Source organism: Desmodus rotundus, chromosome 7 (genome assembly GCF_022682495.2).
Source record: "Desmodus rotundus isolate HL8 chromosome 7, HLdesRot8A.1, whole genome shotgun sequence".
NCBI lineage: Eukaryota > Metazoa > Chordata > Mammalia > Chiroptera > Phyllostomidae > Desmodus > Desmodus rotundus.
In genome coordinates this window covers 57,232,382-57,249,195 of record NC_071393.1, presented here as the reverse complement: position 1 = coordinate 57,249,195, position 16,814 = coordinate 57,232,382, and the positions used below count along the sequence as shown (strand labels likewise).

Sequence of the window (16,814 nt, the reverse complement as noted above, 5' to 3'; positions counted from 1 at the left end):
CATATATGCTGTCTGCAAGAGACCAAGTTCAGAAAAAGAGATCTACTCAGGCTGAAAGTGAAGGGATGGAAAAAATATTCCAAGCAAATAGACATGGAAAAAAATAAAGCTGGGGTAGGAATACTTACATCAGACAAAATAGACTTCAAAACAAAGGCCATAACAAGAAGCAAACAAGGTCACTGTATAACACTTCAGGGAGTAGTCCAACAGGAGGATATAACCCTTATAAACATATATGCACCCAATATAAGAGCACCTAGTAATATAAGGAAAATCTTGGAGGACTTCAGGAAAGATATCGACAGCAACACATTCATCTTAGGACATTTTAACATGCCACTGTCAACAATGGATAGATCTTCCAAACGAAGAATCAACAAGGATATGGTGGCATTGAATGACACTCTAGATAAAATGGACTTAATTGATATTTACAGAACATTTCACTCCAAAGAAGCAAAATATACATTCTTTTCAAACAGACATGGAACATTTTCCATGAGAGACCACATGATAGGACACAAAACAAGACTCAACAAACTCAAGAAAATTGAAATCATATCAAGCACCTTCTTAGATCACAATGGCTTGAAACTAGATACCAATTTCAAGTAAAAAACTTAAAAACATTCAAATACAAGGAGATAGAATAACATGATTTTAAATAATGAGTGAGGTAACAATGAGATCAAGGAAAAAATCAAAAAGTAACTGGAAACAAATGAAAATGAACATACAACAAACCAAAACCTATGGGACACAGTAAAGTCAGTCCTAAGACAGAAGTTCATAGCAATACAGGCCTACCAAAAAAAGATAGAAAATTCTCAAACAACCTAACCCTACATCTAAAAGAACCAGAAGAACAACAACAAAGCCCAGAGCAAGTAAAAAGAAGGAATAAGATCAGAGTAGAATTAAATGACATCGAAACAAACAAATAAACAAACAATTTGAAGGATCAATGAATCCAGGAGTTGGTTCTCTGAAAAAATAAACAAAATTGGCAAACCTTTAACCAGACTCAACAAGAAAAAAAGAGGACCCACATAAATAAAATCAGAAAGGAAAGAGAAGTTACAACTGATACCACAGAAATACAAAGGACTGTAAAAAATTACTATGAGCAACTATATGCCAAGAAATAGGAAAACCGGGTAAAATGGATAAATGTCTAGAAACACACAATCTTCCAAAACTGAATCAAGAGGAAACAGGAAGCCTGAATAGACCATTAACAACTAGTGAAATTGAAACAGTAATCTAAAAACTCCAGGCACACAAAAGCCCTGGACTGGATGGTTTCATAGGCTAATGCTAGCAAACATTTAAAGAAGAACTAACTCCTATTCTTCTCAAATTATTCAAAAAAATTCAAGAAGACAGATGACTCTCAAAAGTCTTTTTATAGGGCCAGTATTATCTTAATTCCAACACCATGTAAAGACACAACAAAGAAAGAAAACTACAGGACAGTATTTCTGATAAACAAAGATGCTAAAATCCTCAACGAAATATTGGCTATCCAGATCCACAATACATTAAAAAGATCAAACACCATGATCAAATGGGATTCATCTCAGCAATGCAAGGACAGTACAATATGCACAAATCAATAAACATAATAAACCACATAAATAAAATGAAAGACAAAAATCACATGATCATATCAATAGATGCTGAAAAAGCATTTGATAAAGTCCAGAACCCATTTATGATAAAAAAAAAACCACTCAAGAAAGTGAGAATGGAAAGAGTATGCCTCAGCATAATAAAGGCCATATATAAGAAATCTACTGCTAATATCACACTCAATGGGCAAAAACTGAAAGCTTTCCCCTTAAGATCAGGAACAAGACTAAGGCGTCTGCTTTCACCACTCTTATTTAACACAGTGCTGGAAGTTCTAGCCATACCAATCAGACAAGAAAAAGGAATAAAAGGCATCCAAATTGGAAAGGATGAAGTAAAACTATCATTATTTACAGATGACATGATAGTGTACATGGAAAACCCTTTAGTGTCCACCAAAAAACTACTCAACCTCATAAGAGAATTTGGCAAAATAACAAGATATAGAAATCAATATTCAGAAATTTATGGCATTTTTGTACACCAAAAATGAACTATCAGAAAGAGAAATTAGGGGTAAAAATCCCATTTACTATAGCAACAAGAAAACTCAAGTACCTAGGAATAAATTTAACTAAGGAGGTAAAAGATCTATACTTAGAGAATTGTAGACCACTGAAGAAAGAAATTGAGGAAGATACAAATAAATGAAAGTATATGCCATGTTCATGGATTGGAAGACTTAACATCATTAAAATATGCATACTACCCAAAGCAATCTATAGATTCAAAGCAATCCCTATTAAAATACCAATGACATATTTCACAGATCTAGAACAAATATTTCAAAAATTTATATGGAACCAAAAAAGACCCCAAATAGCCTCAGCAATCTGGAGAAAAAAAGAATTAAGTAGGAGGGATCACAATACCTGATACCAAACTATACTATAAGGCCACTATAATCAAGACAGCCTGGTACTGGCATAAGAACAGACACAGAGATCAATGGAACAGAATAGAGAGCCCTAAAATAAACCTATGTCTCTATGATCAATTGATATTTCACAAAGAGCACATGAACATACAGTGGAGTAAAAATAGCTTCTTCAATAAATGGTGTTAGGAGATCTGGACAGGTACATGCAAAAAAAATGAAACTAGACCACCAACTTACACCACATACCAGAATAAATTCAAAATGGATAAAAGACTTAAATCTAAGTCATGATACCATAAAAGTCCTAAAGGAAAACATAAGCAGTAAAATTTCCGATAACCCACATAGCAGTAGTTTTGCTGATATATCACCTAGGGCAAGGGAAATAAAGGAAAAATAAAGAATTATACCAAATTATAAAGCTTCTGCATGGCTAAAAATCATCATTAAAATGAAAAGGAAACTGACCACATGAGAGAACACATTTGCCAATGATACATTGTATAAGGATTTAATCTCCAAAATATACAAAGAACTCATAAAACTCAACACCAGGAAGACAAACAACCCAATAAAAAATAGGCAAAGGACTCGAATAGACACTTCTAACAGGATATACATATGGCCCATAGATATATGAAAAGATGTAAATGTCAGCCCTGGCTGCTGTGGCTCAGTGGATTGAGCACCAGCCTGCAAACCAAAGGGTCACCAGTTTGTTTCCCAGTCAGGGCACATGCCTGGGTTGTGGGCCAGGTCCCCAGTAGGGGAGGTGCAAGAGGTAACCACACATTGATGTTTTTCTCCTTTCCTTTCTCCCTTCCTTCCTCTGTAAAAATAAATAAATAAAATCTTGAGAAAAAAGAAACGCTGGGAAAATTGGAAAATTGCACATTGTGTGAAATACCAAGAATTAGGATAGCAAAGGTGATATAGTACTGCTTTGTACCATTATGATAAGGTGGGCTGTGAATTCAAATTTGACAGGCCAAGGTCAAAGCAGAGAAAAATACTTAGATGTCAAAAGAGTATTATTCATAAAACAAAGCTGTCTGGGGTACTAAGGTCAGAGGAATTTATCCTATAGAAAAGCCAGAGGATGATATAGTAGACACTTTTCCCCATGAAATTTTGGTAAAAATATGCTACTAAAATGTGTTATTTGTAACATTCCTCAATATGTCTTATCAAAGGACATTTCAGTAGCAGTACTTGTGCAGGTGTGTGTGCGCGCCTGCACTCACGCACACGATGCTTTGCAGATCTTTAGCAGGAAAATTTGGTTTATCTAGCTGCTCTGTCCAACAGAACCTTCCTTGATGATGAAAATGTTCTATATTAATATGGCAGCTATCAATGTGTCTTTTAAACACCTGAAATGCAGTAAATGTGACGGAGAAACTGCATTTTAACTTTACTTGATTTTAGTGAAATTCAAATAGGCACACAGTTAGTAGCTCCCACACATGACAGGGAAGAACTAGAGAAGCAGTTTGGACTGTACATCTCTCAGCTAATTCTCATGAACAGAATTCATATTTTTAACAGATAGACAAAATAAAATCCCAAGCAGTTTTATTCTCTAGTTTGAGCCTACAGGACAAGGACTTCATGTTGTCTGACTCAGCAGTAAAGTATTAATTTTTTCAAAGGTTCTGAATTGAAACAAAATCACCCCTATATAGAAGCAAGTCAAGGAAGTATGTTTTACAAGATACTACTGTTGCCTACATCATTTTTTTTTAATTTTCAGGTCAGATTCTGTAACTCATCTATTTAGGTATCTCTGATGTGTCAAAAGCTTTGTTTTTGAGTTGGAGTGTGATTTTTGGAAAGGAGGCCCAAATTATTCAGAGGTAGATTGATAAATAAGGTAGATTAAGACTGCAGTGTTTCATAAACTGATTCATGTAAAAAGGCACAAAAACCAAGCTAATAGCTCCCTATATTTTCTAGGACTCTGAACATGCACAGTCCTCTGAGATTCTGTTGTACCACTGAGGGCCTAAGATGGTAAGATTTATGTACATGAGAGTTAAATTTCCACCTTAACAAGCGTATATAAGGAACTTTTTATTACACAGAGATCAGGGAATACTTAGAAAAGCCCCTTTTGTGTGGTTTTCATTGACCCTGTGTTCTTTTCCTATTTATCTGGATGAGCTGTAATACTGTCCTTAATTAGAAAAATAAAAGATGAAAAGAGAAAGAATGGAAAAAATAAGATTTCTGGCTGGACAGCCACTTGCCAGATGGTGAAGGACTAGGCCTTTGGCTAATTGTGTGAACAGAGGGGACGATATGTCCTCTCTGAAAACCACGGTACGTACATGCAAAGAGATCTACAGAGGCTGACATTCCAGTTTTGAAGCACATGACTCAGTTTTTCCTATAGATCTTGCCAGCTGACCCTTAGGCACAGACAGCTGTTCTGCTAGATAGATAAAGCTACAGAGCTCCAATGTGAGGAGTGAGGGGGGAGAAGGAGTGGCAGGAAAGGTCAGCCAGCATCTCAAGATATCAGTCCTCGTTCCTTCCAGACACTGAAACAGAAGGTCAGAGCCAGAGACTAGGCCCAGGGTCGCCAGTCTGAGCTCTAATGAGGGTACGGAACACTGAGGTCCAGAGGGCCGGGGAGAACAGTTAATTGATGAGAGCAAGTGAGATTAGTATTGGAGGGACATTAGGGGGTGGGGAGAGAGCATCAATCAATGAATCCAAGAGCTGGTTCTTTAAAAAGATAAGCAAGATTGACAAACCTTTAACCAGATTCATCAAGAAAAAAAGAGAGGATCCAAATTAATAAAAGCAGAAGTGAAAGAGGATATATAACAACTGACACCGAATACATACAAAGAATTGTAAGAAAATATGATGAACAACTATATGCAACAAACTGAACAACCTGGATGAAATGGATAATTCCTAGAAACATACGGTCTTCCAAAACTAAATCAGGAAGAATCAGAGAATCTGAATAGACAGATTACACCTAGTGAAATTGAAGCAGTGATAAAAAAAAAAAAAACTCCCAAACATTCCAGGAAGAACTAACACCTCTCCTTCTCAAACTATTTCAAAAAATTAAAGAGGAGGTAAAGCTCCCAAGATCATTTTAAGAGGCCAACGTTATCCTAATTTCAAATTCAGATAAAGACACTACAAAAAAAGAAAATTTTAGGCTAATATCCATGATGAACAGAGATGCTAAAACTCTCAAAAAGAGTGACTACTGAATATATTTTAGAAAGCAAGCAGGAATATTTGGAGAACAGAGCAATGGCTGGGAAAAAAAATTTAAGTGAATTGAATTTGGTAGCCAATGGGGTTACTTGGTCGTGGTGATGAGCGTAATTCAAGAACAGTAGTACAGTAATTAGATAGGAAAGCAACCGGTATTCTAGGAAAACAGTCTCGTTTCATATAAGAAATGTTGTGAAAGACATTGCAACGATTTGAAAGCAGAACTGGATTTCTAAATACAAATAATATCTAAAAAGTAATTAGTTTTTGAAAATATGTAGAGGGTAGCAAGAATCCAGACAAAAGGATTGGTTAGATGATAATATTGATATTATAACAGATTAGGCCAAGGAGAGCCAATTGCAAGCACTAAAATTCAATTCCTACAGGACAGTGGTATCTTTGAGTATCACATGTGGAGTACCAATGTACTCATTCGTTTGTTTGTTGGCTTGTGCATTTTTTGTTAATTCAAGTATTCATTCATTCATTCAACAAATAAATATTGAGTGCATGCAGTTTGCCAGGATCCTCATGGTTCAATATAAATATAAATAAATTTCTTTTTCAAGAAATGTACAGTCCAGTGGGATGAAGGGGGGGCAAGAGAGTCGACAATTTTATATTTGCCAGTCATTTTATGAAATGTTTTATGTTTATTCTCATTAAATCTATAGCCTAACCTTACATTATAGATATTATTGTTGCTATTTGACAGGTGATGGATCGAGGCTCAGGGAAATGAGCTGTCTTGCCAAACATTGTAGGAAATAAATGATAGGTCTGGGACTCAGACCAAAATCTGTGCCTGGACACCCACTATTTATCGAATTGAAGTTTTGTGAGTATATGCCATAAAAATATGAGCCACATTTCCGAGTTAATGTATGTCAAAGCATTTAGTGGCTAACACATCATGAATGCTATATGATTTTAATCATCATCACTGAAGGTTTCATTATTTCTTAAAGAGCAGCATGGGGAGAAATAGTGTTTATTCAAAATTAAGCAAGAGAAATATAATGCAGCAGAATGCCAAATGTGCAAAAAGGTTTGAATTAAATAATTTTCTTCAAAAAACTTTTCCCTTTAGGGTTTGTCTGATGCTCCCCATGTTACCTGGGAGAGCGCCGTCATTCTGCCTTTGCACTCAGGGGTACTTGGGTGAAAAGAGACAGAGAAGCACACACTGCTGTGCCACAACCCCCTGGACAGTCCACTCTACTGGGAGACAAATAACAGAGAAAATTATCAAAGTCACTGAGGAGTGCGCTAAGCTCTGTGTCCCCAGTGAATCACAAATGGGGAAAGGTGGGAAGTCTCTGGAAACAGTCCAACCTGCCTGCTCTTTACATTCATTTGTCTATGAAAATGGTTGAGTGTGGCACAAAGAAAATTAAGACCAGGTTTACTTAAAAACTAAGGACAGAAAGAATTAAAATTAACAATGATCAGAGGGAAATATTGAAGACACACTTAACATAAACCATACTTTGAAGAAAAGTGTAATGACCTATAATCTTGCATTTAAATTTTCCATTGTAACAAAACCAACCGTATGGATAACTGCAGCTGAAGTTGGACAGGAATTGGCGGCACTCAGCCTGGCATATTTAGATGTCCAAGAACAACTACAAAGAAATATAAGTTGAGTCCTAGAGGTCAGGCCTTTTACAACCTTAATTACCCAAGTGGTATTAAGGCTGAGGAAGTGCCTCCCATGATTAATTCTGCTTTCTTAAAAGCAACCAAATAATGCAGTGATCTAATGCATAACTCTCAAGCTTTTTCTCTTCCACCTATATTTCAGAGGCGGATAAAACACTGCTAAGTAATGTACTGTTTCTGAGAGAAATGGATATAACTGGCAAAATGCCATGCAAATCAGTAACTCATACTTTCTATAAATGAAGGAGGACCCTGCTATAATTTTGTTACCATATATTTTTTCTGGCTTATGGTTTAGGCACTAAATCTTAGTAATAGAAAAATCTGGTCATAAGGATCTTTTAAATATAGTGACTGTAAGATGCTGTTCCAATTTTGATCAGAATTGTGAAATTGTATGATGAGATCCTGCTTAAGCAGGGGTGGAGTTACTTCATATTTCATATTTTGTATTGTAACTCTACAGAGAAAGGCCTTTAGGGTTTGCTTCACCTGTTAACAGTTTTCATAGCTATTAAGTATTTATCTTTTATGAGAAAAGGGGAAAATGGTTCTGTAATAAAAATCATGGCAATGGAAATTGTAGCTCATTGCTGGTTTGGTTGTTACAAATAGCATCAGTGTTTCCCTGAAAGATAAACTGTCTTATTGTAGAAGGAATTCTTTGAACAGGTCCTCAAGAATTCCTGACTACTGGTCCAAGTTCAAAGGGCTAACTTGAAGTGGTGTGAACAGAGACTGGCCACACAGATTCAAGCTCTGGTCCTACCTCTACTCACTGCAGGAGGTAGGCAAGTTAAAGTTTATATTCCATAGCTTTTAAGATATCTGATTTCACTACCTTCCAGAGTCATTTCGAAGGAAACAAAATACTTATTTAAACTGCTCCAAAAGCTTGTGATGTTATGTAAACAAAAATTTCTCTCTTCCTAACCCCTCCTTCACCATGGCTCAAATATTCCCCCGCATGAGAAAGAAGTGGCCTTTGTGTAGAGAAAATGCATACACCCGCTCAGACCATTTGGAATCTATCTATTATGAGCCCTTATATTTTCATCCAGTATAAAACTCTTTTTTATTAAAAAATAAACAAACAAACAAAGAAAAGACATGTGAAGCCCAGAGGTTGTGCATCTTGTACAAAACTACAAAGGAAACCAAGGGTACTGCAAGCCCAAGAATCCGCTCTCCAGCCTGTTAGGGCAACAGCCAAACCATTTGGTAAACACATGGAACAAAGATAAGGGCAAAACTTGGATCGGCGTAGGAAATGTGGTCTCTTAGCTAGTGGCTGTAGCTGTCCTTATAGTTCTCTTAATCTTCTCATTTTCCATCAGCTATGTCCCAATGGTTATTATATCTCTTTAATATTACTTCTGAAATATTTGTCGACCTCCTACCTTATTCTCTGCTGTCACTGAGAACAGGCCACACCCCCTCTGCCTGGGTACTAATTTTTGAAAGAGGCTTCCATCACTAGATAGTTGGAAGCAAATAACCACATGTAGAAACAGCATTTACAAGCTATAAATAATGCAGCATAATCTGTTGCAAAAATACAAGAAAAATATGGATTTTTACCATTAGTAAAAAGATTCAACATTTAGCTCTAAGACTCTTAAAATTATAATTCTGAGAAATTCTTGTAGTCTTTGTCTATTTTTCATTTAATTACCTATAAGATAAGCACACACACAAAATATTATAAGTCAAGCTGAAAAAAAGCCCCCAAATCAAGAACTAAAACAGGTGGTTCATGTGGATGCAGTCCTGTTATTAATGCTTTGCTAGGGCTGAATTACCAAGCTTTGATAGAGACCCATCATGAAGAAGACTCCAGATAAATTCCATGAACTTTATTTTACATTTCAGTACAATAGATTTGACCTTGACTTTGGCTTAGTAAGAAAAATTCCATTTGCAGGGTCCTCCTACTTTACAATGAGGGTAACAATGCTAATCCTCTGCTTACAGACAAAGAAAGTTTAGTGGGGGCAGTGCGCACGGTGGGGAACTGCCTCGGGTTGTTTCTTTCTTTCTCCATATCGCAACTCACCCCCCCATGAGGAATCTTTTCCTGGCTTACTGGGTCTAAATGCACTAGTTTACACAAGTCATGTTTTTCAAAAAGAAAAAGGGAGGAAAAACCAGAAAATTACCCGGGGGCGGCCTGTTTACTACTAACAGATGATGAAAGGTCTCGGCAGACAATGACATCAGCAAGAGAAAATTCCTGATGATGAGAAAGACAAGAGTATTTAACCTTCCTCACAACGCAATTGTTCTCCTAAGTCAGAAAACTGTTCTTATTTGTAGAATGCGGGTTAAATATAAAAAGATCCCAATTATGTTTCTGTTAAACTACATAGAAAAATTTAATTTTTAATGAAGTAAAACAGAAATTTGGATAAATGAATTTTCACAGTAAAATCACAGTGTTTAAGAAGGGAATTGCCACAGTATGTCTGTGTTCTGGAACTGGAGAAAAGGCAGCAGAGGGGACACCCAGAGTTTTGCCCCCCTACCCTCCTTACCCATTGCAGTGTGAACGAAGCTGTTCCTTAAGCACCCCTCCAGGACACAGTGTATTTCTCTGGCCAATCACAGTACGCCATCCTCTCCAGAGACTGGCTCAGAAATAAGTATGTGGCCTGAGCTCCTTTGCACCCATGTCCTGAAGTGTCTTAGCAGCTATCATCTGTCTTGCCTCAAATTATAATGCAATACAATCCTGCCCACATCACAGGCACTAATTTCTTGTCAGGGCAATCTGAGTTTCTCAATCTCAACAAAAATAAACAATAAAAATATAAGTGTCTCCAGAACATAGCACTGATAGTTGCAAGGATTCTTCCTACAGCTGTTCTCTGGCACTTTTAAAAATTAAAGTTAATTAAATGCATCCATTTTGTTAATGTATTGACAGGCACAGGCCTGATTTCTAAATCCCATACAAGAAACATAAATTTGGACAGAGGGAAATGCAGTCATTTCTCAGGGAGTGGGTTAGCTAATGTCACATGGCATTGCCTGACCCACTCTAACTGCTGAGCTCTGGTTTTCAACTTGGTTTTGGTTCATAGCTACTGGTCGTTTGCCTCAACTAAAGCAATGATTTCCGAGCCCTGCTGTTACTTCTTGGCTTCCAGACACTCATTACACCTGGGGGCCCAACATGTCTTAGCTTCGCTGTTGGAAAGTTTTCTGTTCGTTTTTGCTGCTGTCCAAATGATTCCAGACAATGACAGAAGGTACGTGCGTGTCATTGTGGGTTGTGGAGAGCGTGAAGTTGGGTAAGTGACTGGGACAATGCTGGGTGTGGGAACAGCCAATTCAAAGGAAACTTTTTGTTCCTTCCAGAATATTTTTGAAAATACATGTAGGCAAAACCCTAAAATCTCCTTTTGGGACCAAGTTTGATGTATGTTTTCTATGTTGACTTAAAAACTTATGTGCAAGTATTCTTCAAATGCTAATTATTAATCTATGGAGAGAGAGAAAATTATAGTACCTGACAAGACGACTTCAATAAGATCGCCTTCCTGGATATCACTGGCCGTTTTCACCAGCTGAAGGATGTTTTCAGAGGTAGGGTCGTGGCGAAAAAGCAGGATCTTATCATACATTCCATAGAAACCACACTCAGGGAACTGCAAATACAAACAGCACAATAGGTTAAATGTCAAAATCCTCCTAAATTTAAAGTAAAAATGAAATAAATAAAAGCCAGGACACAAATACAAGCTAATTAGAAAAGTTGAAGATATGTAGAGATTAAAAATGAATGGCAACATTGATACTGGCATGACTCCCAGTCACGAGGAAAGAAATCACATATCATAAGAGCAATAATGACCAAATGATCTAATTAGAGAGCCAGAAAACAGGAGAATATGAGGTAAGATTTGGAGAAATTTTTGGCTGTAAGTTGGTTAAAAAATATAATAGGTGGAGAGAAGTTCCCATTTTCACATGACCTACAGCAATCTGATAGTATAGAAATGAGTCAGTTTATTACAATTCTGTCACACATACTGTTGCATTTGTTTCCAAAAGAAAGGTCAGTCCAGTTTGGCATGTTCCAAAATAAGAGATGACTCAGTATGTCTAAGCTTGTGCTCTGTGTGGGCAGTAGTGTTACCTAGATCCTCTGACTCAGGAAAGCACAGAGGGGACAACGCAACTGTCCTTCTGTAGCTGCCTTTACACTGCAGTTAGTGTTCATGCAATCTAGGTTAAGTAAAAAACTGCAACGATTAAAAGTCCATTTGTTTTTAATACCTAGTTTATTCTTTCCTTGCAGGGATAAATCTAAGAGTTTGCCACTCAAGGACTATCTCCTGATTGTATGCATATAATGAAAGCTAAATGAAAGATACTTTATAATGAACTCACCTAGAAAAATTATGATTAACAATTACTATCATTATACTAACAATTAATATTATTCCCTGCATTTCCTCACCTCCTTCTAATGCAGGAAAAGTTCCTAAATTTAAATCATTACCCTAATTGATAAAGTCTGTTTTAAAAGTAGAAAAATTATTTAATCAAAAGGTAGGAAATTATTAAGGATTTGAAAGCAACTTTCAAACTGATTCCAAAACTGTCAGTCAGTACACGACCTCAAGACCTTCCCTTGAAGGTCCGTCTGCTCCAGCACTGGGCATTGTAATTCCAACACACCATCAAACAACAGGCGAACCTAGTATGTGAAAAAGGCTCTTTTCTTGTATAGGACTTTTTTACACAATTATTAAAGATTATTTTTTATAAATTTATATGTGTAATGTAATAGGGAAAGGTCATAAGTCAAGCAGAGAAAATTATATTTCTTGTTCCTAAAACCACTGATGGTTGTGGTGCATATCAATAAAGGTAGATTTTTAAGGGGCTACTGTTAAGGAGAAATGTCTAGAATGTGATATCTTTTGAGGATAAATACAATATATTGTGAATTGCTCTTTTCTTATTAATAAAGTGTGATATATTTTATATGAATTAAAAGCATATTCAGAACATACTCTTACTCTTAAGAGTCTGTTGATAACCAGGCTTAAAACCATGTCTACAAATCACTTAGTAAAGCTGGCTTCCTTAAAATCAATAGAGAGCTGAAATGATGTCACTGTTTCCTCTGTAGCAAAATTTTTAAATTTTCCTTTTTTTGTTGATTTCTCCAATACCATTATTAGAACACAAGAAAAGGGAAATCTGAAATACCATTTTTCCCAGCTTAAAAACACTGAATAGTTTACTACTTTGAAAACCAACTTCATTGAAGTATCTTTTATGCACAATAAAATGGTTCTAAGTTACTAATTTGAGTTCTGACAAGCACCAATACCTATGCAACCAATATCACAATCAAACCATGAAACATTTTCATCAAACTGCCCCCCCAAAATTTTAATGTGCCCTCTTGTAGTTGACAACACCCACAATTTCGTCTCTAGGCACAGATCCACTTTCTGTCACCATAGATTAGTAGCTCACCTGCTACAGAATTTCACACAAATGGAATCATACAATGGTATTATGCATACTTTTCTGGCTGGCTTCTTTTGCTCACTCTAATCTTTTTGAGACTCATTTATATATATTGCATTTGATGCTCCAACCAACTGTGCCACCCGGTCAGGCCTATACATACTGTATTTGAGATTCACCTCTTTTTATTAGTTATTATTATTTCATTACATGGATCTAGGATGATTATTTATCTATTAATCTACAGATGAACAGTTGATTTTTATTCAGCTGTGGCTACAGCAAATAAAAATGCTATGAACATTTGTGGGCAAATTTTTCAGTGAGCATGTTTTTTAATTTCTTATGAGTACCCAGGAACAGAATTTCTGAGTCACATGATAAGTTTATGTTTACTCCATATGTCTACCCTTATGCCAATACCGCATTGTACTGACTGGAGCTTAGTACAAAGCCTTGAATTGAGGAAGTGTAAGCTCTCCATCTCTTTCCTTTTCAAGAATGCTTTGGATATTACAGGTTTTCTGAACTTCCCCATACATTTTAGAATCACTTTGTCAATTTCTGCCAAAAAATATCTGCTGTGATTCCCAATGATACTGCACTGAATCACAGATCATTTTGGGTATACCTACATTTTAACAATGTGTAGACTTCTATTTTGTTATGAACAATGTATGTTACTCTATTTATTAGTTTCTTTTAAAGATTTCTCAAAATGTTTTGAATCTTTCAGTGTACAGGTCTGAGACACATTTGCTAAATTTATCTTTCACACTATTGTAAATTATTGATTAAGGTATAACTAATACACAATAAAATGGACATTTTTAGTCTGCAGTTCTGCAAGTTTTGAAAACAGTATACAATAACCAAGTCACATATATAGCATACACAAACACAACCAAGATTTACAACTTAGTTCCTGTTTTTAACTATTACAAATAAAGCTGCTAGAAATGTTCACTTAGAGGTTTTGTGTGAACTAACTTATTACTTGCTGGATGTATAAAAATATCTGGATAACTTTATAAGAAACTGCCAAACGTTTTTCAAAGGGGCTCTACCCCCTTGCGTCCCCACCAGCAATGTGTGAACGTTCCAGCTGCTCTGCATGCTTGACAGCACTTCGTAATGTCAGTTGCTTTTATCTTAGACATTCTAAATAGTGTAGAATGGTATTTCATCGTTTTCATTTGCATTTCTCCAATGACTAATGATATTGAACAACTTTTTGTGTGCTTATTTAACACACACACACACACACACACACACGTGCCTATACATACGTCTGGTCAAATCCTTTGCCTGCTTTTAAAAAGGTGTTGTTGTCTTATTGTTTAGTTCTAGTAGTTCTTTATGTATTCTAGATAAAAACTGTTTGTATGATGTGCATTCGTCCAGTCTGTGGCTTGTCTTTTCATTCCCTTAACATTGTTTTTTGAAGTTCGTCACGTTATGAAGCCCAATTTATCATATATTTCTTTATGGATCATGATTTTGGTACAATATCAAATAAATATTTGCATATTTGCATAAACTAAGGTAACAAAATTTCTCCTATGTTTTATTCTACAAATTTTATCCTTTGGGGTTCTAGATTTGGGTCCATGACCCATTTTCAGGTAATTTTTAAAATATATTTTATTGATTACACTATTACAATTGTTCCATTTCCCCCCTTTATTCCCCTCTCCCTGAACCACCCCCCCACCCACATTCCACCCATTAGTTCATGTCCATGGATCACACATATAAGTTCTTCGGCTTCTATATTTTCTATACTATTCTTAAGCTCCCCCTGTCTATTTTGTATCTACCATTTATGCTTCTTAATCCTTGCCCCCATTCTCTCCCTTCCCCTACCCATTGAAAACCCTCCACACGATCTCCATTTCCGTGATTCTGTTACTGTTCTAGTTGTTTGCTTAGTTTGTTTGTCTTTTTTTGTTTAGGTTCAGTTGTTGCCAGTGGTGAGTTTGTTGTCATTTTACCGTTCATATTTTTGATCATCTTCTTTTCCTTAGGTAAGTCCCTTTAACATTTCATATAATAAGGGCTTGGTGATGATGAACTCCTTTAATGTGACCTTATCTGGAAAGCACTTTATCTGCCCTTTCATTCTAAATGATAGCTTTGCTGGATACAGTAATCTTGGATGTAGGTCCTTGCCTCTCATGACTTGGAATACTTCTTGCCAGCCCCTTCTTGTCTGCAAGGTTTCTTTGGAGAAATCAGCTGATAGTCTTATGGGAACTCCTTTGTAGGTAACTGTCTCCTTTTCTCTTGCTGCTTTTAAGATTCTCTCCTAATCTTTAATCTTGGGTAATGTAACCATGGTGTACCTTGGTGTGTTCCTCCTTGGGTCCAGCTTCTTTGGGACTCTCTGAGCTTCCTGGACTTCCCGGAAGTCTATTTCCTTTGCCAGATTGGGGAAGTTCTTATTATGTTTTCAAATAAGTGTTCAATTTCTTGCTCTTCCTCTTCACATTCTGGCACCCCTATGATTTGGATGTTGGAACATTTAAAGTCGTCCCGGGGGTTCCTAAGCCTCTCCTCATTTTTTTTTGAATTCTTGTTTCTTCATTCTGTTCTGGTTGAATGTTTACTTCTTCCTTCTGCTCCAAACTGTTGATTTGAATCCCGGTTTCCTTCACATCACTGTTGGTTCCCTGTACATTTCCCTTCATTTCACTTTGCACAGCTTTCACTTTTTCCTCCATTTTGCGACCATACTCAACCATTTCTGTGAGCATCCTGATTACCAGTGTTTTGAACTCTGCATCTGATATGTTGGCTATCTCTTCATTGCTTAATTTCATTTTTGGAGCTTTGATCTGTTCTTTCATTTGGGCCATATTTTCCCCCCTTGGGGCAGCTATTACATTATAAGGGACAGAGCCTTAGGTGTTTACCAGGGTCAGGCATCCCACTTCACTGGGTTGTGGCACTGTCTGTGGAGGAGGGGTCCAAGAGGGAACAATGCCACTTGCTGGGCTGTCAGCTAGCTTTTAGTCACTTCCTCTGCTACCCACAAGCAAATTGGGCCCTTCTGGTGCTGATTCCTGGGTGGGTGGGTTTATGTACATTCTAGGACCCTGAGGGCCTCTCCAATGAACACTCCTATGGGGCTAGGAGTTTCTCTCACCACTGCAACCCTCACAGGTTTTACCAGCCAGAGGTTTTGAGGCTTTATTTCTCTATGATGGAACCCTGGGTTGCATGTCTGTGTTGCTCCCCAGTTGTTCTTCCCAGTTATGCGCATGCAAATGTGGGACCATGGTCCAACAGTCGCAGCCTCACTTGCCTGGTCCTCCAGCCACCACCTTCCTGTGCATCCTCTCTGCCCTGGCTGCCTGTCTCCCCCTCTCCTACCAGTCTGTATGAATGTTTCTTCTTTAACTCCTTGGTTGTTGGACTTCCATATAGTTCAATTTTCTGGCAGTTCTGGTTGTTTTCTGTTTTTTAATTTTTTGTTGTCCTCTGTACGTAGCATACTCTGGAAGATTTGTAGAAAGTTTCTGTAAGTCTTCCTCAAATGTCTGGTAGAATTCCTCAGCAAAGTTACTTGAGCTTGGATCTCTTCTCTGTCTCTCTTTTTCTTTCTTTCTCTTTCTCCCTTCCCTTCCCTTCCCTTCCCTTCCCTTCCCTTCCCTTCCCTTCCCTTCCCTTCCCTTCCCTTCCCTTTTTTCTTCTTTAACTTTTTGGAAGGTTTTAAAACTCTGTATTCAATGTCCTTAATAGATATAAAACTGGGTAGATTTCAGTTTCCTCTCAAAGAGGTTCTGAAATTTGTATCGTTCAAGGAACCTATTTATTTCACCCAAGTTGTCAGATATACAGGTATAAAGTTTTTTCCACATTATTTCCTTATCACCCTTTTAATGTCTGTAGGGTC

At 36.9% G+C, this 16,814-nt stretch overlaps 1 protein-coding gene across 2 annotated transcripts in view; it reads right to left on the bottom strand.

The window, feature by feature from the left end:
* The window catches only part of PRKD1 (protein kinase D1), a 313,565-nt gene that overhangs the window by 134,806 nt on the left and 161,945 nt on the right, over positions 1-16,814 (bottom strand). For both annotated transcript variants that reach the window (XM_045188313.2, XM_053928918.1), the window contains exon 2: positions 10,938-11,076. In XM_045188313.2, the coding sequence (XP_045044248.2) occupies positions 10,938-11,076 (139 nt within the window). The remainder of the gene's footprint in view (positions 1-10,937; positions 11,077-16,814) is intronic.